The 21,714-nt window shown below is 40.9% G+C and overlaps 1 protein-coding gene across 4 annotated transcripts in view; it reads left to right on the forward strand.

Moving 5' to 3' along the window:
* The window catches only part of Arfgef3 (ARFGEF family member 3), a 167,730-nt gene that overhangs the window by 92,428 nt on the left and 53,588 nt on the right, over positions 1-21,714 (forward strand). For all 4 annotated transcript variants that reach the window (XM_048798842.1, XM_015501659.2, XM_048798849.1 and 1 more), the window contains 7 exons: positions 4,277-4,389; positions 5,388-6,298; positions 14,198-14,364; positions 15,343-15,508; positions 18,855-18,962; positions 19,302-19,517; positions 19,661-19,771. In XM_048798842.1, the coding sequence (XP_048654799.1) occupies positions 4,277-4,389; positions 5,388-6,298; positions 14,198-14,364; positions 15,343-15,508; positions 18,855-18,962; positions 19,302-19,517; positions 19,661-19,771 (1,792 nt within the window). The remainder of the gene's footprint in view (positions 1-4,276; positions 4,390-5,387; positions 6,299-14,197; positions 14,365-15,342; positions 15,509-18,854; positions 18,963-19,301; positions 19,518-19,660; positions 19,772-21,714) is intronic.

The following is a 21,714-nucleotide window of genomic DNA, read 5'->3' on the forward strand; positions in this document are numbered from 1 at the left end:
TATTGTGAATTGAGCTGCTATAAACATTGATGTAGCTGTGTCCCTGTAGTGTTGTTTTTAAATCCTTTGGGTATAAATTGAGGAGAGGGATAGCTGGGTCAAATGGTGGTTCCATTCCAAGTTTTCTAAGGAATCTCCATACTGCTTTCCAGATTGGTTGCATCAATTTTTAGTCCCACCAGCAATTTAAGAGTGAGCCTTTTCCCCACATCCTCACCAACACTTGTTGTTTGTATTCTTATGCCATTCTGACTGAAGTGAGATGAAATCTTAGTTTTGATTTGCATTTCTCTAATTGCTAGAGATGTTGAACATTTTTTTCATATATTTGTTAATTGATTGTATATCTTCTGAGAAGTGTCCATTCAGCTCCTTCACCCATTTATTGTTTGGGTTATTTGGGGTTTTTTGGTGTTCCATTTTTTGAGTTCTTTATAAATCCTCTTTGCTAAATTGGGTTTCTCATGCATATATATCTCATATATATAGATTAGTGCTCTATCTGATGTGCACATGGTAAAAATTTGCTCCCATTCTGTAGGCTCTCTCTTCACCTTACTGATTGTTTCTTTAGATGACAAAAAAGCTTTTCAGTTTGAATCCATCCCATTTATTGATTCTTAGTTTTGTTTTATTTCTGTGCTTTAGGAGTCTTGTTCAGGAAGTTGAAGATTTGGGCCTACTTTTTTTTCTATTAGGTGCAGGGCTTCTGATCTAATTCCTAGGTCCTTGACCTGCTTAAAAGTTCCTGATTCTGTAGTAAAAAAAATATGGAAAAAAAATAAAGAATAGAACCCTTTAAAATATGGCTTTTTCTACTTATATACTTCATATACCTTTTCCTGTTTTGCTTGGAAAATGAACAGACATAATCATGGGATACCTGTTCCACAAACCCTTCATTAACCATTCTTTCCTTCAATAAGTTAACCTCAAATGACATTTTCTGTAAAGGTTTTACCATATGAAAACAAAAATTGATTGAAACTGAACAATTATGAAAATTCTGTACATGAGAACTTGTGGGAAGATGGCTAATGCTGTCGGTTGAAGGATACTTTTAGCTTTAACAGCTTATATTAGAGTAGAAAACTTAAAATAACATCCTAATTCTCCAATCTAAGGTATCTGGGGAAAAGACCAAAATAAATGTCAAAAAGTAGAAAAGAGGCAGAGTAAAGATAAAAGCAAGAAGTAATGTGATAAAAAGTGGATACAGATCCTGGGCCATCACAGTCACGGTGTGTTGTGGTCGCAGGTTGTTCAGAAAGAGTGGGAGTTTCATTGGTAACTGGAGACTCCTCATTTAGGTGGAAGAGGTGGTGACATCTGGATTGTGGCCCATAAAAAATGACTTGTAAGAAATTTAAAGACAAATTTCCTCAGCAACAGTTGTTGGGTGGAGGAAAAGCAGTCAGGTTAGCACCTAAAAGTCTCCAAAGGAGAAGACCATGAAATCCCAGTGCTCCCAGGTACCTCCATAGCCGGTAAGCAGAGAGATCTCGATGAAGAGAAAGACAGAATTTAGGTAGCTGAAAGTGAGCTTGGTGGTAAATTCCAAATGTCTTACCACTAAAAGGTCAGAAACAAGAGATGCACCTTGAAGTAATGCTTACAGCTGAAGAAGGTCTAGTAAGATCCTGAAATTCTGGAAAATCCTCTTTGCTAAATTGGGTTTCTCATGCAAAAATCTGCTATTGCAGATTATGCATTTACATCTGTAAAGCCTGAAATTGGAACAATTCTGTACAATGATTTCAAACAGATCTCAGGAGCTGATCCTTCCAGATTTAACAGAGAAGCATTTATGAACAAAGGGATTGTCCACAAGTTCCCCAAGCATAGAGAAAGAACCAGACAACTAGGGGGTTTCTGCTTTCTTCCCAAACTCAATCAAAACTGCCTTTTAAACCATACTATTGCTTGCAAAGCAGTTAGAGTGGTACAAAGAGAAACCTCAGACAAAACCCTCGCTCCCATCAATGAATACAATGGACTTGTCAGATGCCCAAAATAAATTTCATGAACTGATAAGCCAACTCTAGAATCCTGAAGAAAGTTTCTTTTAAAGTATCTATGTCGCTTTACCTTATTTAGTGCACCCCCCTGCAAAAAAATTATTATTTATATTTTCTACATTTATTTGAAAAATAGAAAAATGTCTCCAGAGAGGACTTTGAAATCCCAACATTATATCCCTATCTCTACAGTTACCTGAGAAGGAACTGAAGAATTCAAGAAAACCACTGGATAATCAATCACACCAACCAGGAAGATGGTGTTTACCCTACCAGTGACTTAATTTACCAGGCTTCCAGTACAGCATTTTATACCAAGCCATCATAAAAACATGATGTTACTAGCTCCAGAAATGATAGAACTTAAATCTAATAAAAATAGTCCTAAGAAAGAAGGAAATCTTGTCATTGGTAACAACATGGATGAATCTGGAATATATCAGGTTAAGAGAAATAAGCCAGGCATAGAAAGACAAATTCCACATGATCACATTTACATGTAGAATCTAAAAAACTTGAACTTATGAAGAGAGGAAGGGTGGTTACTAGGAGATGAAGGAATGGAGCTAGGGAGATGTTGGGTACAAAGGGTACAAAGTTTCAGTGTCAGTAAGTTATGAAGAGCTGTTATACAGCATAGTGACTTATATAACATTCCAACATATCTTGAAAATTGGTAAGAAAGTAGGATTTAAGTATTCTCGCCACACACACAAAAAAAATGTCTATGAGGTCATACGTGTTAATTAGCTCTGTTGAGCCATTCCATATGTTTACCTATTTCAAAACATCATGTTGTACATGATAAATATATAGTTTTATGTATCAATGAATAAAAATATTGAAATTATTGTTAAAGGGCAAATATATTACAGAGGGTCAATAAAGCAGAAAGTGTTAAGACTCTGAAAGGACAATAAAATTGGAAAACTTCTGTCTAGAGCAACATAAAAATTCCAGAACAGGTTCAAATGAACAGAAATAAGAATGAAAAAGATGCACCCAGCTGTAGACGTTAGGAATACTGAGGCAGTGGGAGAGGGTGTCAAGGCAACTTTGAAAACTTAGCAAATTTGAAAACTTGGATAAAATGGATAAATCCCTAGGAAATAATGCAACTTTTAAAAAGTTGGCTTAAAAAAGAAATTGAGGGCCTGAGTATTCCCACTATCATTAAAGGAACTGAATCAGTAGCTTAAATATTCTCGTTAAAAATATATACCATCCCATATGGCGTTAGAAATAAGTTATCAAGCACCTAAGGAATAGATTATTCTGATATTTTATGAACTTTTCCAGACAACAGAAAGAGAAAATAGTTCTCAAACCAGTCACCCCGCTAGCTAAACTTGAAAGCAAAATAAGACAGAGTCCAGGAAAGTGACATGACAGCCACATCTCAGATCAGAAATGCAAATGCTTTCTGCTTCTGTGCTGCAGCCTTTCTGTTTGTTTTTTAAGCAATACCTTAGAATTTTCTTTGTCTGAGCCAACCCTCACTAGGGAGCTGGGGTGCCTCATATGTACTATCTGACAAGAAGAATGCTTAAATCAGTTTTATTAAGATTTTGTAGTTACAATTAGTTTTATTAAAATTCGTAGTTAGCATCTCTAATCTAAAATCTGAAATGTTCCAAAATGCAAAATGTTTTGATTGCTGAGATGATATCACAGGTAGAAAATTCCACACCCTGAAACTTCATGCACAAAATTTATTAAAAATATCATATACTTTATATACAGAGTTATGAAAAATTGTTCTGTGGATGGGTAATTATGAATGTAATGCCTTCCACTGTTGTCATGTATGTAAAAAATAAATAAAAAATAAATAAATAACAATAGCAAAGCAAATCTACTTAAAGACAGATAAAAACAAACAATAACAATCAAAAAAATATCATATAAATCAACTTCCTACTATGTGTCTAAGGCAAATAGGAAACACAAATGAATTTAGTGTTCAGATTTTTGTCCCCTCCCCAAGATATTTATACACACACACACACACACACACACACACACACACACACACACATATATATATATGAAAATATATCAAAATCTGAAAAGAAAAAAAAAGTCTGAAAGCAGAAGCACTTTTGTGCTAAGCTTTTTAGCTAATGGGTGCACAAGCTATGGTTGTTTCTCCTTACACTGTATCACTCAGTAGAGAAAGAACAAGCTTATTTGTTCTCACAATTTTAAAACTTCGTGTTACTCACTTTTCTGTTATGTTTTTCCCCTTTTTCCTAAAGATCCTCGGGAGCCCACAGCGTCTCTGCGACTTGGCAGGTCCCAGTTCCACTGAGCCAGAACCCAGAAAAAGATCAATTTCCAAAAGAAAATCTCACTTGGATCTTCTCAAACTGTATGATACTTCCCCCACCCCTTTTCCTTTTTTTTAGGGGGGCGGGTACCAGGGATTGAACCCAGAAGCACTTAACCACTGAGTCACATCCCCTTTTAATTTTTAAATTTTGAGACAGGGTCTTGCTAAGTTGTTTAGGGCTTCATTAAGTTGCTGAGGCTGGCCTTTAACTTGCAATCCTCCTGCCTCAGCCTCCCAAGTTGCTGGAATTAGAGGCGTGCACCACCATACCCAGGGATACTTTCCCCTTTTAGATCTATATTGCTTGGTGAAAACTGCTTCTCTGAATTCTATTCATCTTATTTCCAAATTCCTGAAATTTTCATGAACCTACATTAAATGAAAGGTGCATATTTATTAATTACCATTTGCAAGTCATAGAAAAAGACATCATAGTTTATTATAATCATACTACTTTCCTTATTTTCATATTGACTTAACACCAGATATGTAAAATGAAATGTTAAAAAAATATTCATTGGAGTTGTTTTAGGAAAAACTTTTTGATCTTTAATACAGTAACTGTAGAATTTCTTCACCTATAGCCTCAATGGAAAACTGAATATTATATGATTTTAGTAGCTGTATTGACATGTATCTGTTCAGAAGTGTTTGTTTTATAGAGGAAGATCCACATTATCACAAAACATTGTATCAATTTTGTATTGGAAAAAAAATGAGCAAAATATAAAAGTGAGATTGTTCAGTGTCTGTCCTTAGGAAAATTACAAGTTTCCTTCAGGAATTTTCATTTGTACCTTGATAAACCAGCCAACTGAGAGGGAGTGTGATTCAAGGTGGGCCACTTTGCCTGGAGGTTTTCTTAAACTGAGAATGGTAGCTTCATTTATTCCCTGTTCTGATCATTTTTAACTTACTGCAAATTAGACGACCTCTTTTGACCGCTGTTCACTTTGCCAGGCTAACAATTCTGGTTCATCTGGGGACATTTTTCTCTTTCACACACATGTGCTCTTCCTCTCTTGAATGCTGTCCAGCATCATGGACGGCATGACCGAAGCGTGCATCAAGGGTGGCATCGAAGCCTGCTACGCTGCGGTGTCCTGCGTCTGCACCCTGCTGGGGGCCCTGGACGAGCTCAGCCAGGGCAAGGGCTTGAGTGAGGGTCAAGTGCAGCTGCTGCTCCTGCGCCTCGAAGAGCTGAGGGACGGGGCCGAGTCCAGCCGAGACTCCATGGAGATCAACGAGGCTGACTTCCGCTGGCAGCGGCGAGTGCTGTCCTCAGAGCACACGCCGTGGGAATCAGGGCACGAGAGGAGCCCTGACATCAGCATCAGTGTCACCACAGACACAGGCCAGACCACCTTGGAAGGAGAGTTGGGTCAGACGACCCCAGAGGACCACACAGAGAACCACAAGAATGGGCTCAAATCACCAGCCATCCGAGAGGACAAGGAGACGCTGGGCAAAGTGTCAGAACCAGAGCCAGTAGACCAGCCTGACGTGGTTCAGAGAAGCCACACGGTGGCTTACCCGGACATCACTAACTTCCTGTCTGTGGACTGCAGGATGAGGTCCTATGGATCTAGGTACAGTGAGAGCAACTTCAGTGTAGATGACCAAGACCTGTCGAGGACAGAATTTGATTCCTGTGATCAGTACTCAATGGCAGCAGAGAAGGACTCGGGCAGGTCTGATGTGTCTGACATCGGGTCGGACAACTGTTCACTGGCTGATGAAGAGCAGACCCCGAGGGACTGCCTGGGCCACCGGTCCTTTCGAACAGCAGCTCTGTCTCTCAAACTGCTGAAGAACCAGGAGGCGGACCAGCACAGTGCCAGGCTGTTCGTGCAGTCCCTGGAAAGCCTCCTTCCTCGGCTCCTGGCTCTCCCCACTGTGGAAGAGGTAGACTCCGCCCTCCAGAATTTTGCCTCCACTTTCTGCTCAGGTTTGTAAACCATTTTTTACTAGGTGCTCAGAACCCTTTGCCTTCCTTAGCCATGAGCATCCTGCTTGCAGTTTGGAATCTGAGTGTGTTAGTGAATCTTGGGGTTTTCTCTATTTAAAGAGAGCACAGGAATGTAAGACTTAGTGGTCGAACCTGATTCCTGGACAGAGGAGCTCGACAGCCTGGGCTTCTGACCTGCTTGGTATCCCTTGTACCAAGGTAAGAGCCCAGCAAACATTGTTGGTCCCCCAGGATACCTGTGTGTCCAAGCACAGTGCTGCCGCTGCTTGTGATAACCATGTTCTTGAGTCATCAAGAAATGGTAAAACTATACATAGAGTCTTCTGTTTGAAATTAATATTATCCATATAAAACCTCCATTGCATGTCTCAGTATTTCATATATAAAATTTAGGTCTCCCAGAACTTTGTGTTTATAAACACCATCCTCCAGTCATTTCAGATAAATGAGTTGTTCTCCACAGTGAATACTGACTTCCAAAGCTCTCTTCATTTCTTAAAAGAATTAAGAAATATAATCCTAGCAAGGTCTTTTGTAAAATTTGAGGCTAAAGTAAGTCTTTGAGTTTTTGTTTTTGTACCTTTCAAATTTATGCTTATTTTTAGTACATGCAAAACAGAGCTTGCATTAATTATTTTTTAATGCGGCCATTATACCTGGTACTCCAAATGTTGCAAACTGACCAAAACTTTATAGGTTTATAAAATATCCCATCAGAGCCAATATGTTGTATGAAATTATTTTTTACATGTAGAAATCAATACCTTGAAAAATACTTCATAAATTTTTCATTGTTTCTAAATATGGTTTTTAGTGATTGTGATTAAGTTACTTGCTTGCCTTTTTAATTCTAATGACATCCACAGTGCTCTTACCATTTAGGAGTTGGTCTCTAAGTGCAAAGTGTAGACCTGTCAGTCTGTGGTCCTGTTACCAATAAGGTAAATCTCCTTGGTTACCCACTTTGGTTTGATTGATGGCACTGGCCATGGTTGTGGGTCAGCTGAAGCCACTAGATGCTGGCCTATGGCCATTTCTGAACCAAGGCCTTTGCTCTTGCTCCCCTTGCAAGGGCCAACTCCAAGATTATTAATTAACAAAAGAGAAACATTGGTGCTATACTGAGACAAGGGAGATGGCAGATTTCCCTTGTTACCCCAAGAGAAAGTTAATGAAAGTAAAAAAGAAAGGAAAAACTTTGCTGAGCTATAAACCAGATCTTTGACTTTTGAGGGCTGTGGGGGCACAGTATTGTACTGAAGATCAAAGAAGTGGCACTCTACCACTGAGCTATACCTCCAGCCTTTCTTATTTTTTGAGACAGGGTCTCACTAAGTTGCTATGGATGACCTTGAACTTGCCATCCTCCTGCCTCAGCCTCCAAGGTAGCTGGGATTGCAGGTGTGCGCCACCACACAGCTTCTTTTATCTATTTTGACATTAAAAGCCTCAAACCTTTTGCAAAAAAACTTTCCTTGTGAGCTCACCCCTGCCCCAGTTAGTGGGGCTGCTTTCTTGGCTGAATCATGTCCTTTTGTCTTTCTCAATGATTCCTATCGTCAGACAGCTAATGTGCTGTTGAAATGAGCCTCCTCAATTCCACATGACTCAAGAGAGCCTTTCTTTTAAAACAAAGCTTCTTATGGTTAGGAATTTGTAATCGTTCAGACAAAAAATGGTTTTTATAAAGACGGTACTTGACCTGAGCCGAGGTTACTGCAGGAGTGCCTCTCTGATTCCATGTAGAGCAAGGTGGCATCTGTGTAAGGTGGCTCCTCAGGATGAAAAGAACGCTCCAGCCTTGCACAGCAATAGAGAAGCGGTCACTGGCACTTATTGTTCCTTGAGTGAGTGGTTTTCAGTGAGTCTTGAAACTTACTATGACCAAATTGAAGGCTGGCTGCCAGCAACAGGAGATTTATAGTTTACCAAATCTCACAAACAATCAAAGAACACAAATGAATTTCAGTTGGGCAAGAAATCACTGTTTCCTTGCATTTAAAACAAATCTGATCAAGACCCCTAGCCTCCCCAGCTGGCAGGATATTTGGTTTCTGCCTCCCTTCAGGTTCCCATCCCAGAATCAAACTCAAAGCTTGAGCTTTGGGAAATCTGTAAAGGGAAACCTCTCACCTCTCACACGCCAGTTAGCCCCCTTCCTAGTTCACAGCTCCTGGGGTTCCCGTGGTTTTGCTATCTCCCTGCCAGCCTGGGGCTGGGATGCTCTGGTAAGTCTGGAAGCCCCTGCTCTTTATTATCCATCCCCTTCCTGGTCCTGCTAGCTCTGCAGGTACAGAGGAGCTGCAGGAAGGGACAAGCACCATTATTATTGGTTTAATAAATAAGAAAGGAAGTATTCCAGAAACACAGTTGGAGAACAGATAATCTAACAAAAATCCTTCTCCAGCATCCTTCAATTTGTGGAATATAAAATTTGTAGAATATAATACTATAAAGACAAAATAAAAATAAACAATAATCATATCACCTTGAGGTTGTCCCTGAAATATTTTGGCTTTTTTTTTTTGCAGGAATTTTTCAGCATATAAATGTGCTCATTTGCATGTATCTGCAATAATAATAATAATAGTTAACACTAACATAGCACTTCCTGTGTACTCTGTATTCTCTAGGGGTTTTAGGTATATTAATTCATGTAATACCCTATAAGGTAGCAGAGCTATTATCCCCACTTTATTATTTTTTTTGGGGGGGGTTACCTGGGATTGAACTCAGGAGCACTCGACCACTGAGCTACATCCCCAGCTCTATTTTTTATTTAGAGACAGGGTCTCACTGAGTTGCTTAGCACCTCGCTTTTGTTGAGACTGGCTTTAAACTCATGGTCCTCCTGCCTCAGCCTCTCGAGCTGCTGAGATTACAGGCGTGCACCACCACACCCAGCTGTTATCCCTACTTTATAGATGAGGAAATTGAGACATGGAGTAGTCAGTCACCCAAACTACCACAGCTAGGAAGAGCTGGACCCAGGATAGGAAGCTGAGCAGTGTGGCTGCAGATAGGAAGCCAAGCAGTGTGGCTACAGATAGGAAGCTGAGTAGTGTGGCTGCAAAGAGCAAGCTCTAAATTGTCACACTCCCAGTGCCTGGGTGGGTAGAGAGAGAATACATACACGTAGACAGGGAAAGAATGTAGTGTATGTCATTGTTATGTTGCACTTAATATTTTGTTAGCATATTCCTGTTTCTTTTAATATTCTTTGAAAGTATGATTTACGATACCTCTATAACATTCATTTCTGTTAACTCACAACAAGATATTTAATGTCTCTTTTTGGTGGACCCCTACGTTTGTCTCTACATGCTTCTCTTGAAGGCTTTTTAATTATTTAGGAAATGCTGTGCTTTTCAAGAACACAAACGTCCCCTGGAGTTGATCTGCCCTGAAAAGTCATAACACAGAAAACATGGAACAGCTGTCCAAGGCTCAAAAGTCAATGTTGGCTCCTGGAAATCCATACTATGGGAGCAGGGACTCAAAGATATATGTATCGAAATATATATGGTAGCATTATTTAACAGTAAAAATATCAGAAATAACCAAAATATGGGAAAGATTAAAAGATTAAAGTTGGCACCATATAGCCATTAAAAATGATGATTTTGAGTAAAAATGAATGATATGGAAAATGGTCAAAATGTAATTTTTAAAAGAGAGATTCAAGATTAACATTAAAATATTAATATTACTTACACAGGGCATGATTATGGATTAATTTTATTTTCTTCTGTGTATCTTTTCCCAAATCTCTAAGCATAATTTCTTATAACTTTTACCAGGAAACAAAGCAGCAATATTATATAAAAATTGGAACTATAGACTCTAAGGGATACAAAGTCATATAACCTTATCATGGAGGCTTAGAAAGTTGATAAGGCCCATGCAGCATTGTTGAGAGTAGCTGTAAGAACATCGTTGTGCACAGTTGGTGAGAGGAAAACATAGTATGTATAAAACATCATGGAAGATGTTTGGGCCATATCTATTAAACTGAATATATTTATTCCACTCTTGGAAATTCATCCCACCAATACACATGCTAAAAGTAGTTTCATCATCTCAGCTTTTTTTTCGTAATTGAAACAACAGAAATGACCACCAGGTGAACGTTAATCATTCTGATCCCCAGGCAACCATGCAGGGCCCATGCACACGTGTTCAAGAGAGTAAGGCAGATCTGTAAGTGCTCATATGAAGAGAGGCCTAAGATATCTTCTTGGCAGATGTCACATTACAAAATGATGTGTACAGTATGATTTTATATGTGATTATATTTCCATACATACAAGGAAGTTTTGCTGGGAACATTATCACTGAGATTCCGGAGAAACAAGATTGTTCTCACTTTTTTCTACTCTACAGTCTTGTTAAATATTTTAAATGGGGGTATTTAATGCGAATTTAAAAAGAACTGTTATATTATCTTGACATGGAAGAGACTCTTAAGGGTCTTTTGTGCTTATTTTGTATCCATTTGTGCGCTGGTAACCAGTCAGGGAGGTGATCTATCCTCCTCTTCCTGACAATAAAGAGCATTTCAGTTGCAGAGGGACAGAATGAGCTTCAGTTATTGAAACTGGGAAACACAAATACAAAAGCCAGAATATGTTAAAGGTTCCTTTAGTTTGTCACTCCAGATCAGGTAGCACTGCAATGAGACCAATCAGAAGGACGCTTGGGAAATAAAAGATCAGAGAGTGACATGCAACAGCAGAATCTCCTCACAGCATTAGAAGCCAGTATAGCATGGCACAGTGCAAGAATCCTGAAGTTTGGGCCCAGAAGACCTTTGCCAATTTCTAGCTGTATAACTTTGAGCAAGTTAGTTAATATCGCTTAGGCACTTTCCTTGCTAGTAAACAATGTTTGGGAAGAATCAAATTAAATAATAGATGAGGAGAGATTGGTTTTAGGCAGTTGGAATTTAATTAATTATACCCACTGTGTTCTTTCCCTTATTATTAATATTACCAGTGAACTATATCTGGTATAGCAAGCAAATATCTGTTTTCCTTAACTGGATGGAATATCCCTCATTTTGTTTTATTCACACATTTGCTAGCTCTTTGTAACTGAAGAAATTAGTCTGCATGCAGATACAGGCCAATACCAACAGATTGCTGCTGCCAACAAGTCGAACAAATTATTTAAGAATTGGGTACATCCACTAGCAGCGCATTCCAGGAGTATGCTGCATCTCTATCTGAATCTCCATGTGGATAGATACAAGAGGTGTGTTTTTCCCCTTTTTATCTTTGAGCAAGTATTCAGTTTTCTGAAATATGTTGCAAGGGAAATAGTAGCTGGTTTCAAAATCTTTAGAAGAGTTATGACTGGTGTCTAAAATCAGTACAGATTCTTCCTCCACCCCTTATTCACAGACTCAAATGTATCTTTCACTTATTATGTAAAGTACTTAAGTTTCTATTCCTGAACACTGCTTTTTGGTTTTCGATGCAAAGAGATGAATTTTAGGCCCTCTATCTCTTCTGGAGAACTGGAGGCAACCCCACCAGGACCTTCAGAGTGCTGGGGGTTCCCATAGACCACTGGGGCTGGGTCGTAATTTCATGTCCTGCTCTACATTTCAAGGACAATGTAATTTTCAGGTCCTGCTCTCAACCTGACCCTCCTTTTAAAAATGCACCTTGGCTCATGATCATAAAGTACGCTCAGCAATCTCTTAGGGCAGCAGCAGAATTCTGTTAGCACTCTGTAAAGCCAGGTGGGGGTGATACCTCGTCTCAAACTGTCTGTGGTAGTTCTGCTGGAATTGCACACACACATACACGCATGCACACACACACGCATGCACACATGTACGCTCAGATGTGCTTACTCCCACCATAAAATGTTGGAAAGATCATCGATTTTTTTTTTCAATTTCAAAAGCTTTTTCTGGCCCTTACCTTCTTACTAGCATGTTCCCTAAGCCACAACCCCAGCCCCATAACTTTTTAAGAAAAAAAAATTGAAAAACAAACCAATAGCTATTACATGGTGGTGTGCCTCTCTATTCCCCCATTTTTATAAAAATGGCTTGAGATAAAATTTACACACCATAGTTTAACCATTTGGTGTGCATAATTGTTTTTGATATATTGCATTATTGTTTAACAGTGGTAAAATGTATGTGACACTAATATTTCTATTTTAATCATTTTTGAGTGTATAATTTGGCACTAACTACATTCGCAATATTTTGAAACGATTGCCACTATTTCCAGAATTTTTTTAAAATCATACCAAATAGGAACTATCCTCTCCCCTCTGGTAACCTCTAATCTGTTTTCTGTCTCTATGAATTTATCTATTCTAGGTACTGCACATAAGTGAATCATACATATTTGCTTATTTCACTCAACATAATGTATTTTTTATTTATAACATAATACCTTTATTTTATTTATTTTTATGTGGTGCTGAGGATGGAACCCAGGGCCTCACATGTGCTAGGCAAGTGCTCTACCACTGAGCCCCAGCCCCAGCCCAGCTTAATGATTTGAAGGTTCATCTATGTCATAGCAGGCACCAGAGCTCTCATTCCTGTTTATGGCTGAATAACATTTCGTTTACATACATGCCAGATTTTGTTTATCCAGTTGTCCTGGCTAGATTCTTGGATTATTGCCACCTTTTGCTTCTTGGTTGTTATGTGGTTCAAATCCTTGTTTTCATTTTTTTAAAAAATATAACTAGAAATGGAATGGCTGGATCATAAGGTAGTTCTATATTAAGCATTTTGAAAAGTTTGTATTTGAGAGTAACTTCCATAATCATCTCACGCGCATGATTGCATCTTGTTCTCATAGTAGTTTTGTTCATTCATTCTTATTCAGATATTCAACAAAAATTTGTAAGGGTCTATTATGTGTTGGGCACCATTCTGGACACTGGGGATTCTGTAATAAACAGAACTAGTAAAGTCATACCTTCTCATAGACCTTAAGTAATAGTGATACTGGCAGAAATTAAAGAAATAAATATTAGTATAATGTTGGCTAGAATAAATTCCATTGAGGCATAAAAAAATGCAGAGTGAGTTGGGCGCAGTAGCGTATGCCTGTAATCCCAGCAGCTCAGGAAGCTAAGGCACGAGGATCACAAATTCAAAGACAGATTCAGCAACTTAGTGAGATACTGTCTCTAAATAAAAGTTAAAAAAAAAAAAAAAGTCTGGGGATGTGGCCTAGTGGTTGAGGGCCCTGGGTTCAATCTGGTACCAAAACAAAAAAGACAGCAGGGTGAGGAAATAGAGTATTAGGGGGGTGGTGGGATTCTATTTAGATGGAATTGAAAGGGAAGAGAGCTGAAAAACTGACACTTGAACTGAGAAATGAAAGAATCAAAGGAGCAAGTCATTAGGTGATCTTCAGGAAACCATTTTGGAGAGTGACAAAAGTGATGCAAAGATCCTGAGGCAGGCCCAGGTGGGTGTGGTGATGAGAGAGCCAGAAGATCAGAGGGCTGCAGAAGTGAGAAGGAGAGGGGAAGGGGAAGCTGGGGTTTTGTTATATTGTCATGGGAAGCCACTGGAGAGTTTGAGCAAGGAATAGAATGTAGTCAGTTATTCTCCCTATTCATAGGAAAACAAGGTGAGAGAGGACTTAAATGATTTACCAAAGTTGCAGCTGCTAAGTATCAGATCAAGGTACAGCTCAGGTAGATGTACACTCTTCCTCCTGTGTGTCTATCTGGTCCTATCAGCATCTGGCTGGCTGTTGTTGCTATACTATGCTGTAGAAAGGCTCTCCACCATGCACTATCCATCCCTAGGACCAATTCTCAGCTCCCCAGACGCGGGTCTCAGCAAGCATCTTGTTTGAAGCCCCACTGCTCTCTTAACTCCCCCCTCAGGCATGATGCACTCTCCCTGCTTTGACGGGAGCAGCAGCCTGTGCTTCCAGATGCTGATGAACGCGGACAGCCTGTACACAGCCGCACACTGCGCCCTGCTCCTGAACCTGAAGCTCTCCCACGGTGACTACTACAGGAAGCGGCCGACCCTGGCGCCTGGCATGATGGTGAGTGTGCGTCTCACTGTGGCTGCTCCAGCCTCCTGGCTACACAGCTGAGCATCGGTGCCTGGAGAGGATCAGCACAGCGTGTTCTAATCCACACCGCTCAGCCGTGGTCGTGCCCGTGGGCACAGATTGGCAGTTTGCACCATGCTGTGAGCTACAGAGCTGCCCACAGGGAACGGTAGCCAGGCAAGAACTCTGAATCTTGCTGATGGCCCAGTAATTCGTCTGGTGGCTGTGTCAAGCGTGTGTAAAACACGTTTAAAAAAAACACATCAACACATTGAGATCAGAAGATGTACAGGGAATTTCCTGAAAAATGAAGATGTACTGTTTCAAACCTCTTGGTTGTATTCCAGAACATTCCCAGACCTAGCCAGAACTGAGGCTGCTGACTGCTGCTGATGAAGCAGCTCCTGTAGGGTGTTGATTGAGAAGGATACTGATTAGCTGTAGCTGGGCCCCTTAACTGAGCAAGCCACTCAGAGTTGTCCTCTGATATCAGTGTGTGAGGCTGAATCCGTGGATCTTCAGAAGGGAATCAACAGCCATTTGTTTGCTTAATACATTATGCATTCCCAAGGGTGAGTGATTATTTCATGAGGATAGTCAGGTGGCTCTTAAGGTACACATGTTCCTTAGGGGAGCACATTCCATCTCTGTATTGTTGGAGCAGGGAGAAGAGGAAGCTGTCAAAGGTGGCTGTGCAGTCTGCGGCCCTCTCCCCAGTACAGTTAGAATATAAAGTGCAGCATCTTATCCTCCTACGGGGTACCTGTCAAATGACGGCAGAAGTGAAAAGGACTACATGAAGTTGGGGACTTCTCCATCTCAGCCTCTCCCCCCTTGCAGCTTCCCACCCCCAAATAAAAAGCCCTGAATCAGTGGCAGGGGAGGGGGTTGACCTGAAGAGGTGGCTTGGGAACCTGTTCATTTGCAGAAGGTCACATGTGGGTTCCTTTTAATGTGCTCACTCTGCAGAAAGAGTTCATGAAACAGGTGCAGACCAGCGGGGTGCTGATGGTCTTCTCCCAAGCCTGGATCGAGGAGCTATACCACCAGGTGCTTGAGAGAAACATGCTTGGAGAAGCTGGCTACTGGGGCAGCCCTGAGGACAACAGCCTTCCCCTCATCACCATGCTGACCGGTGAGTGGCTCTTTCCACTCGGCAGGGTAGGAAGGCTCATAATCAAAGTCTCTTTGAGGTAGAAGTTGTGCTTCAAGCAGACTTTTGAAACAGCACCTACAAAGCTTCTCTGGTAGTCGGTGACAGTTCCAGAGAAGTGTCATGAATGCAACCTCACAAGTATTTTCTGTCCTTTTTCCATGGGGAGCCGGTAGGGCTCTCTGAGTCCTAGTAGACAGGGACTAACTTAGCACCGTTGCCTATGGAGCAGGCTATAGGCCTCTTCAGTGGATACCTAGTACTTTCTGGGCACAAGGCCCAGAGTTACTCCAGGAAGCTCTCACATGCTAGGAGAGGCCCTCTACCATTTACTGCTCCTGGGATTTGACCAGCAATATAAAACCATTGACCTTAAACTTGGCCTTGTTCCCATTTCCTATCCATATCAGAGCTCCTCCCTTCCCCTCCCAGCTCTCCCAGAATTCACAATAATGCTAATACACACCTTCCCTGTCTAGTATCTTTCCCTTTCAGTGTCCAGAGTTTTTAATATCCTGTTCAGCTATTAGAAATTTCATATGACAGTAAGGAGAGCAGTCTTCAGTATCATGTTGGAGCACATTTGGATTTTTTGTTTGTTGTTGCTTTTGGCAGATCTTGTTGGTCTTTCCTGACTTGGCCAAGATGTCAGTTAAAGATCAGGAAGTATCCAAGCATTTGCTCTGTTCATCAGAAGTGTTAATCAGTTAGATCTTCAGGTTTGCTCTGTATTTGTTCAGAGATTGCAACCTGGTGTCTGATCTGAATTCTCATCTCATAGTTCCAGCTGATAGGACATGAAGGACAGATGTTGCAGCCTTCACTATAGTGTCCTATATCCTCATTCAGCTAAATAGCTCTGTATTGGGCAAGAGCAATGTTGTGCTGAGCTGCACAGTCCTTCTGGGCAGCACAGTCCAGCTGGGAAGCTGATCTGTTGGCCAAATGGCATGTCATGTTGCCTGCAGCTGGTATTGGGGGCTCTTATAAGTTGACAGATTTGACTATTGGCAGATGGAATCCAACAGTGAGGAATTTGGGACATGGCACTATTGAGGAACCATGCAGGAAGTCAAGATATACATATATCTTGTCCCCGTGGGGCAGAGTTCTGGTCATTGTCTGGCATTTGTAGTCTTGCTTCCAGAACAAGGATGGAGCTGGGGAGGCAAGACTGGTTCTCAAGCATTGCAGATCAAAATCCCTGGACAGTTACCAATTTGTATTTTGTTGATTACAATAGCATTCACATTCATTTGAAAAAATAATAGTCTATATCTATGAGAGACATTTATTTAATGTATCTATAAGCAATACTTGGTTTTCATAAAACCCCTTCAGTAGGGATGGAGAATTCTGTCCAGAGCTTATAAATATCTTGGAATTTGGATCTCCAACACGCCAACTCTAATTCTTCAATTTTCAAATACCACAGTTTCTGCCAAATAAGTCTGTAAAACTATTACCTGAGGCTTAATAAAAGGGGTCATTCAGTAAATGTAGAATGAGCAACAGACCATTCACAGTGGTCATATTCATCAAACACCATTAATGGAACAGTAAGTTCAATTGCTACATCCAAAGAAAAGTTACTTAGCTTCAGTTTAATGGTAGAAAAATAGTCTTTTCACGGGAATTTAGCAAAACAAGATTTCATGAATCTTAGCAGTAAATTCCATATGTGAAGCAGCATCTTACTACATTTTGGAAGCTTCTGTCTGATTGCTTCATTGTGTACAAGAAGCATCAGCAGCAATATGATCACCAACATGGCACTGAGTGGACGTTCCTGGTGCCATGTCAAAGCCTTCTACAGCATTGTGAAGTTTAGTGCTTAAATAAACTTTGCATACTCCAATAGTCCTTTACCTAGCATATGGGAAATACTGTAACTTAAATTTATGGCAATTTTTGGCAAATGGCATTAGGCCATTTTATCAAAAGTCAAAATAATTTCAGAGGAACTGGCCTGTTCTCACTTCAGCAGCCATAGAGATTCCTTCCCCTACCTTTGTTTTTTTTGGATTTTTAAAAAATGTTCCAACATGTTGCCAGGGAGCCTTCAGGATTCTTAAATTTTTTTAAGAATCAAAGATACAGTGAAGCAATTCTAAAACACCATGCAAAGAAGTCTCATCTTCTTGGACTAAAGCTGAAGTTTTAAACTCAGAATAAATATATGCCAGCTTCCTTCCCTTTTCCATCCCCTGCCTGCATTGCATTCAACTATATTGTCACACCCAGGTACATGGTTCCACTTCTCCAATGGCTACTCTCTTTATAGTGAGAAAATTGGTGCCCAGAGAACAGAGTGCTTAGCACAGCTACAAGGCTGCCTGATACAAAGCCAAGACTGAATCCCAGCTTTTCAACCCCAGGCTAATTTTCTTCCTGCCAGAATGTTAAGTAGGGGTTTGTTGAGCCAATGGTGTATGGGAGTTTGTTTTAACAAAAATTTATACAAAGTAGATCAGGATCCTGTATAGAACCGGAGTATGCTATCATGGAAAGAGGCTTTATTGGGAGTTAAAAGACATAAATACTAAGTCTGATTCCTTCCTTTACCAGCTTCATGGTCCTGGGCTGTTTAGCAACTTTAAGAATTAAAGTTGAATGGAAGAGATGGAATAGCAGGGAGATGGAATCACAGCGGCTGGAGTGTAGCTCAGACTTGCCCAGCATGCATGAGGCCCTGAGTTTGATTCTCCAGTACTGCCAGAGGAAGAGTAATTATAATATGGGATGATACTTTTTTAAAAATGAAAACTATAATCCTAGCCCTGCTTACTTTCTTTGAGTTGTTTGGACAATGAAATGAAAAAAATGTTAGGTGAAAACAGTTTGAAAATTGGGAGGTATTATTATCTCTGCACTATTATTGTGCTTGACAATTAGAGTAAACAATCATCTGATCAAAGAGGCTGATTCTCCTATTAATTCTGATGAGGAGGTTCTGAAAGAAAAATCCACGTTAGGGTAATGTGTACACAAAAAAATTGGGGAATACGCTGGTTTTGAATAAGAAGAGTATTCAAAGATCAAAATATTTAAATGAATAAATTTTCTGACAACAGAGATAGCAGAATTTAGCTTTAGTTTTTCACATACAAAAGATGCAACAGCATAACAGAAGAATCCTTTGAAAATGAAAGAAACATGGAGTGACTGAATAAAACAAAATTTGCAATATTCTGATCAAAGTTGCTGTGTGCTGAGTACATAATAGATACAGTGGGTGCTTGTTGAAGAAAATGGAACATGGCACTGGCCATTTGTCTCTGACTGGAGTGCTTTATTTAGGGAAAACCTTGCTCTCTTTCTTGGACAGATATCGATGGCTTAGAGAGCAGTGCAATCGGTGGCCAGTTGATGGCCTCAGCTTCTTCAGAGTCTCCTTTCACCCAGAGCAGGAGAATTGACGACTCCACGGTGGCAGGTAAGGACTTGGGTCTTGAGTTTATGAACATTGATACAGGCTTATGTTACCAGCAATTATGTCGTCGTGTGGTGACACAAAGGAACTGAGATTGCACCTTGGTAGCAAAAGTGACTGATGGAAGTTACTTAGCATCATCCAGGTGATGATGTAACATTTATTATTTATAAGCACAAAGTGAAACATAATGCAACCTAACCCAGTGAATTATATTTCCTATCAGAGAATTGCATGCAACTCAGTATTGCAAATTGGATGGCCAGAGAACCTCAGGCTTTTTTTTTTTTTGCTAGGTGGTTGTTGTCTCTGGAAAATGACCCATACCCCTTCCTGTTCTAGGTGTGGCATTTGCTCGCTATATTCTGGTTGGCTGCTGGAAGAACTTGATTGATACACTATCAACCCCCCTGACTGGCCGCATGGCAGGGAGCTCCAAAGGGCTGGCCTTCATTCTGGGAGCTGAAGGCATCAAAGAGCAGAACCAAAAGGAACGTGACGCCATCTGCATGAGCCTGGATGGGCTGCGGAAGGCTGCCCGGCTGAGCTGTGCCCTAGGTACTGCGGGAGTGGTGTCCCTGACCAGGGGCCTGTGGGGGACCCTGCAGAACTCACCAGGGAAGAAGCATGTAGCAGGGGTTCGCCAGGTGAGTGGCTGGAGGACATAGTCAGTTAAGGGTAGTCGTTTGTTTCTTCTAAAGGGGTTGCTGCTAACTGCGCCTCAGCCCTTGCCCAGATGGCCGCTGCCTCCTGTGTCCAGGAAGAAAAAGAGGAAAAAGAAGTCCAAGAACCCAGTGATGCCATAGCACAAGGTAACAGCTGAAGGGCCAGAATCTGCCTGGTGCCTTGGGCGTGGTGTGTGCCCCTCTGCACATGCCCATACACCTCAGCAAACACGTACACTACAGATCTACACCACAGTCACAAGTCCCACAGGTCACAGGCTTGGGATGTTTGAGGTGACGGATGTCACAGTGCCTACAGAAGGTCCCTGTAGAGATGAGAGACACACTAGCCACTGGTAACCAGAAAAGTGCAGTTGGCCACTTACAGGAGCCCGTGGGTCCACCTGGCTGAGCTGTTTACATCTCATGCCACTGGCCCTGGTGACTCATGGAGGTACCCAGTGGAAGGCAGATCCATCAATTTTCTGAAGGGCAAAATCGAACAGACAGAAGCAGTCCACAAGAGGGGACTCGGGGAGATTTCACTCCTGTCAGAGGAAAACCTGAGCTGTGTGGACTCAGAAAAGGGTTGAGTTTTGTCTCATTAAAATCAGTTTGTTAATGATGCTCTGACTGTCTAGACCTAAAGGGAGGGAATGACCTTCCCAGTAGCAGTGGAAGATAAAAGGCAGACAGCAAGCAGGAGAAAGGCAAATCGGGTCCAGACTGCACCAACACCATAACCAGATGCGTGAAAGTGCTAGTCGCAAGAACACTTGCACACTCTTAAGAAAAGCAATGTAGGTGAGTGTGCCTCAATCTCGAATAATATTTAGAGATCTACTTGAAAGCAAAGGAGTTCTCAAGGATCCCCAGTGTCCACTAAAACAAAGGTCTCACAATTTTACTTACGGATTATTCAATCCTGAGCTGCACAAAAATCCTTACATTGACAGTTCTTTAAAAGGCCACAAAACCAAAGTCCAAAATATTCTAATTATAAATAAGAAAGAAATTAAATTTGTTTTTTTTTAAAGAGAGAGAGTGAGGAGAGAGAGAATTTTAATATTTATTTTTCAGTTATCGGCAGACACAACATCTTTGTTTTGTATGTGGTGCTGAGGATCAAACCCGGGCTGCACGCATGCCAAGCGAGCATGCTACTGCTTGAGCCACAAGCCCAGCCCCTTAAATTTGTATTATATTTATGAGACAAGTGACGTTTTGCTAAAAATCACTTTGTTCTTTACAACAGAAATATGGTTCAGAGTCCTTTAAAGTCAACTAGCTATTTTCCTCAGTTTTGGATCATCACTGTTAACCCCCAATCTAGGGACTTGAAACCTTTATTCAAGGAAGACTGTGTTATTTGGTCATGCCCACATCCTTTCTCATTAGTCATTTATAATTATTATTTTTTTTTGGTGGAGAGGGCACCAGGGATTGAACTGGGGGGCACTCAACCACTGAGCCACATCCACATCCCCAACCCTATTTTGTATTTTTTATTTACAGACAGGGTCTCACTGAGGTGCTTAGCAACTCCCTTTTGCTGAGGCTGGCTTTGAACTTGAGATCCTCCTGTCTCAGCTTCCTGAGCCACTGGGATTACAGGCATGCGCCACCGTGCCTGTCTAATCCTTTATAATTATAATAATTTGCTCTTATATATAATGTAAACTCAGGGAGTGAAATGATATGCTAATTTTCAGTTATAAGGAAGTCACCCTGGTGATCAGAATGTGCACACATAGTTGATTATGAGATGACCACTACAAAGAAAGCATAACATTAAACACTCTCAGAACTTCCAGACTTCCAGGAATTCCTCTACAATACCAATTTGAGTACAGGGGAGGGTAAAAGCTCTGGGCACAGATGGCTTTAGCTGGCATTGGCATATGAAGCCCATCCACACTGCTATGCCTGAATCAGAGTTATGTGGCCGGGAGGATATACACCTACCAGCTCAGGATCTGTCTGACTTCAGAGCCAGAGCTGGGGTCACCAGTTTGAATGGGGCCTGTCTGAGGGGTCGTTGGCATGAACCGTGGGGATAGGCCAGAGAAGCATTCACTGCCAGTGACGTC

This window comes from Marmota marmota, unplaced genomic scaffold (genome assembly GCF_001458135.2).
Source record: "Marmota marmota marmota unplaced genomic scaffold, marMar, whole genome shotgun sequence".
Lineage (NCBI taxonomy): Eukaryota > Metazoa > Chordata > Mammalia > Rodentia > Sciuridae > Marmota > Marmota marmota.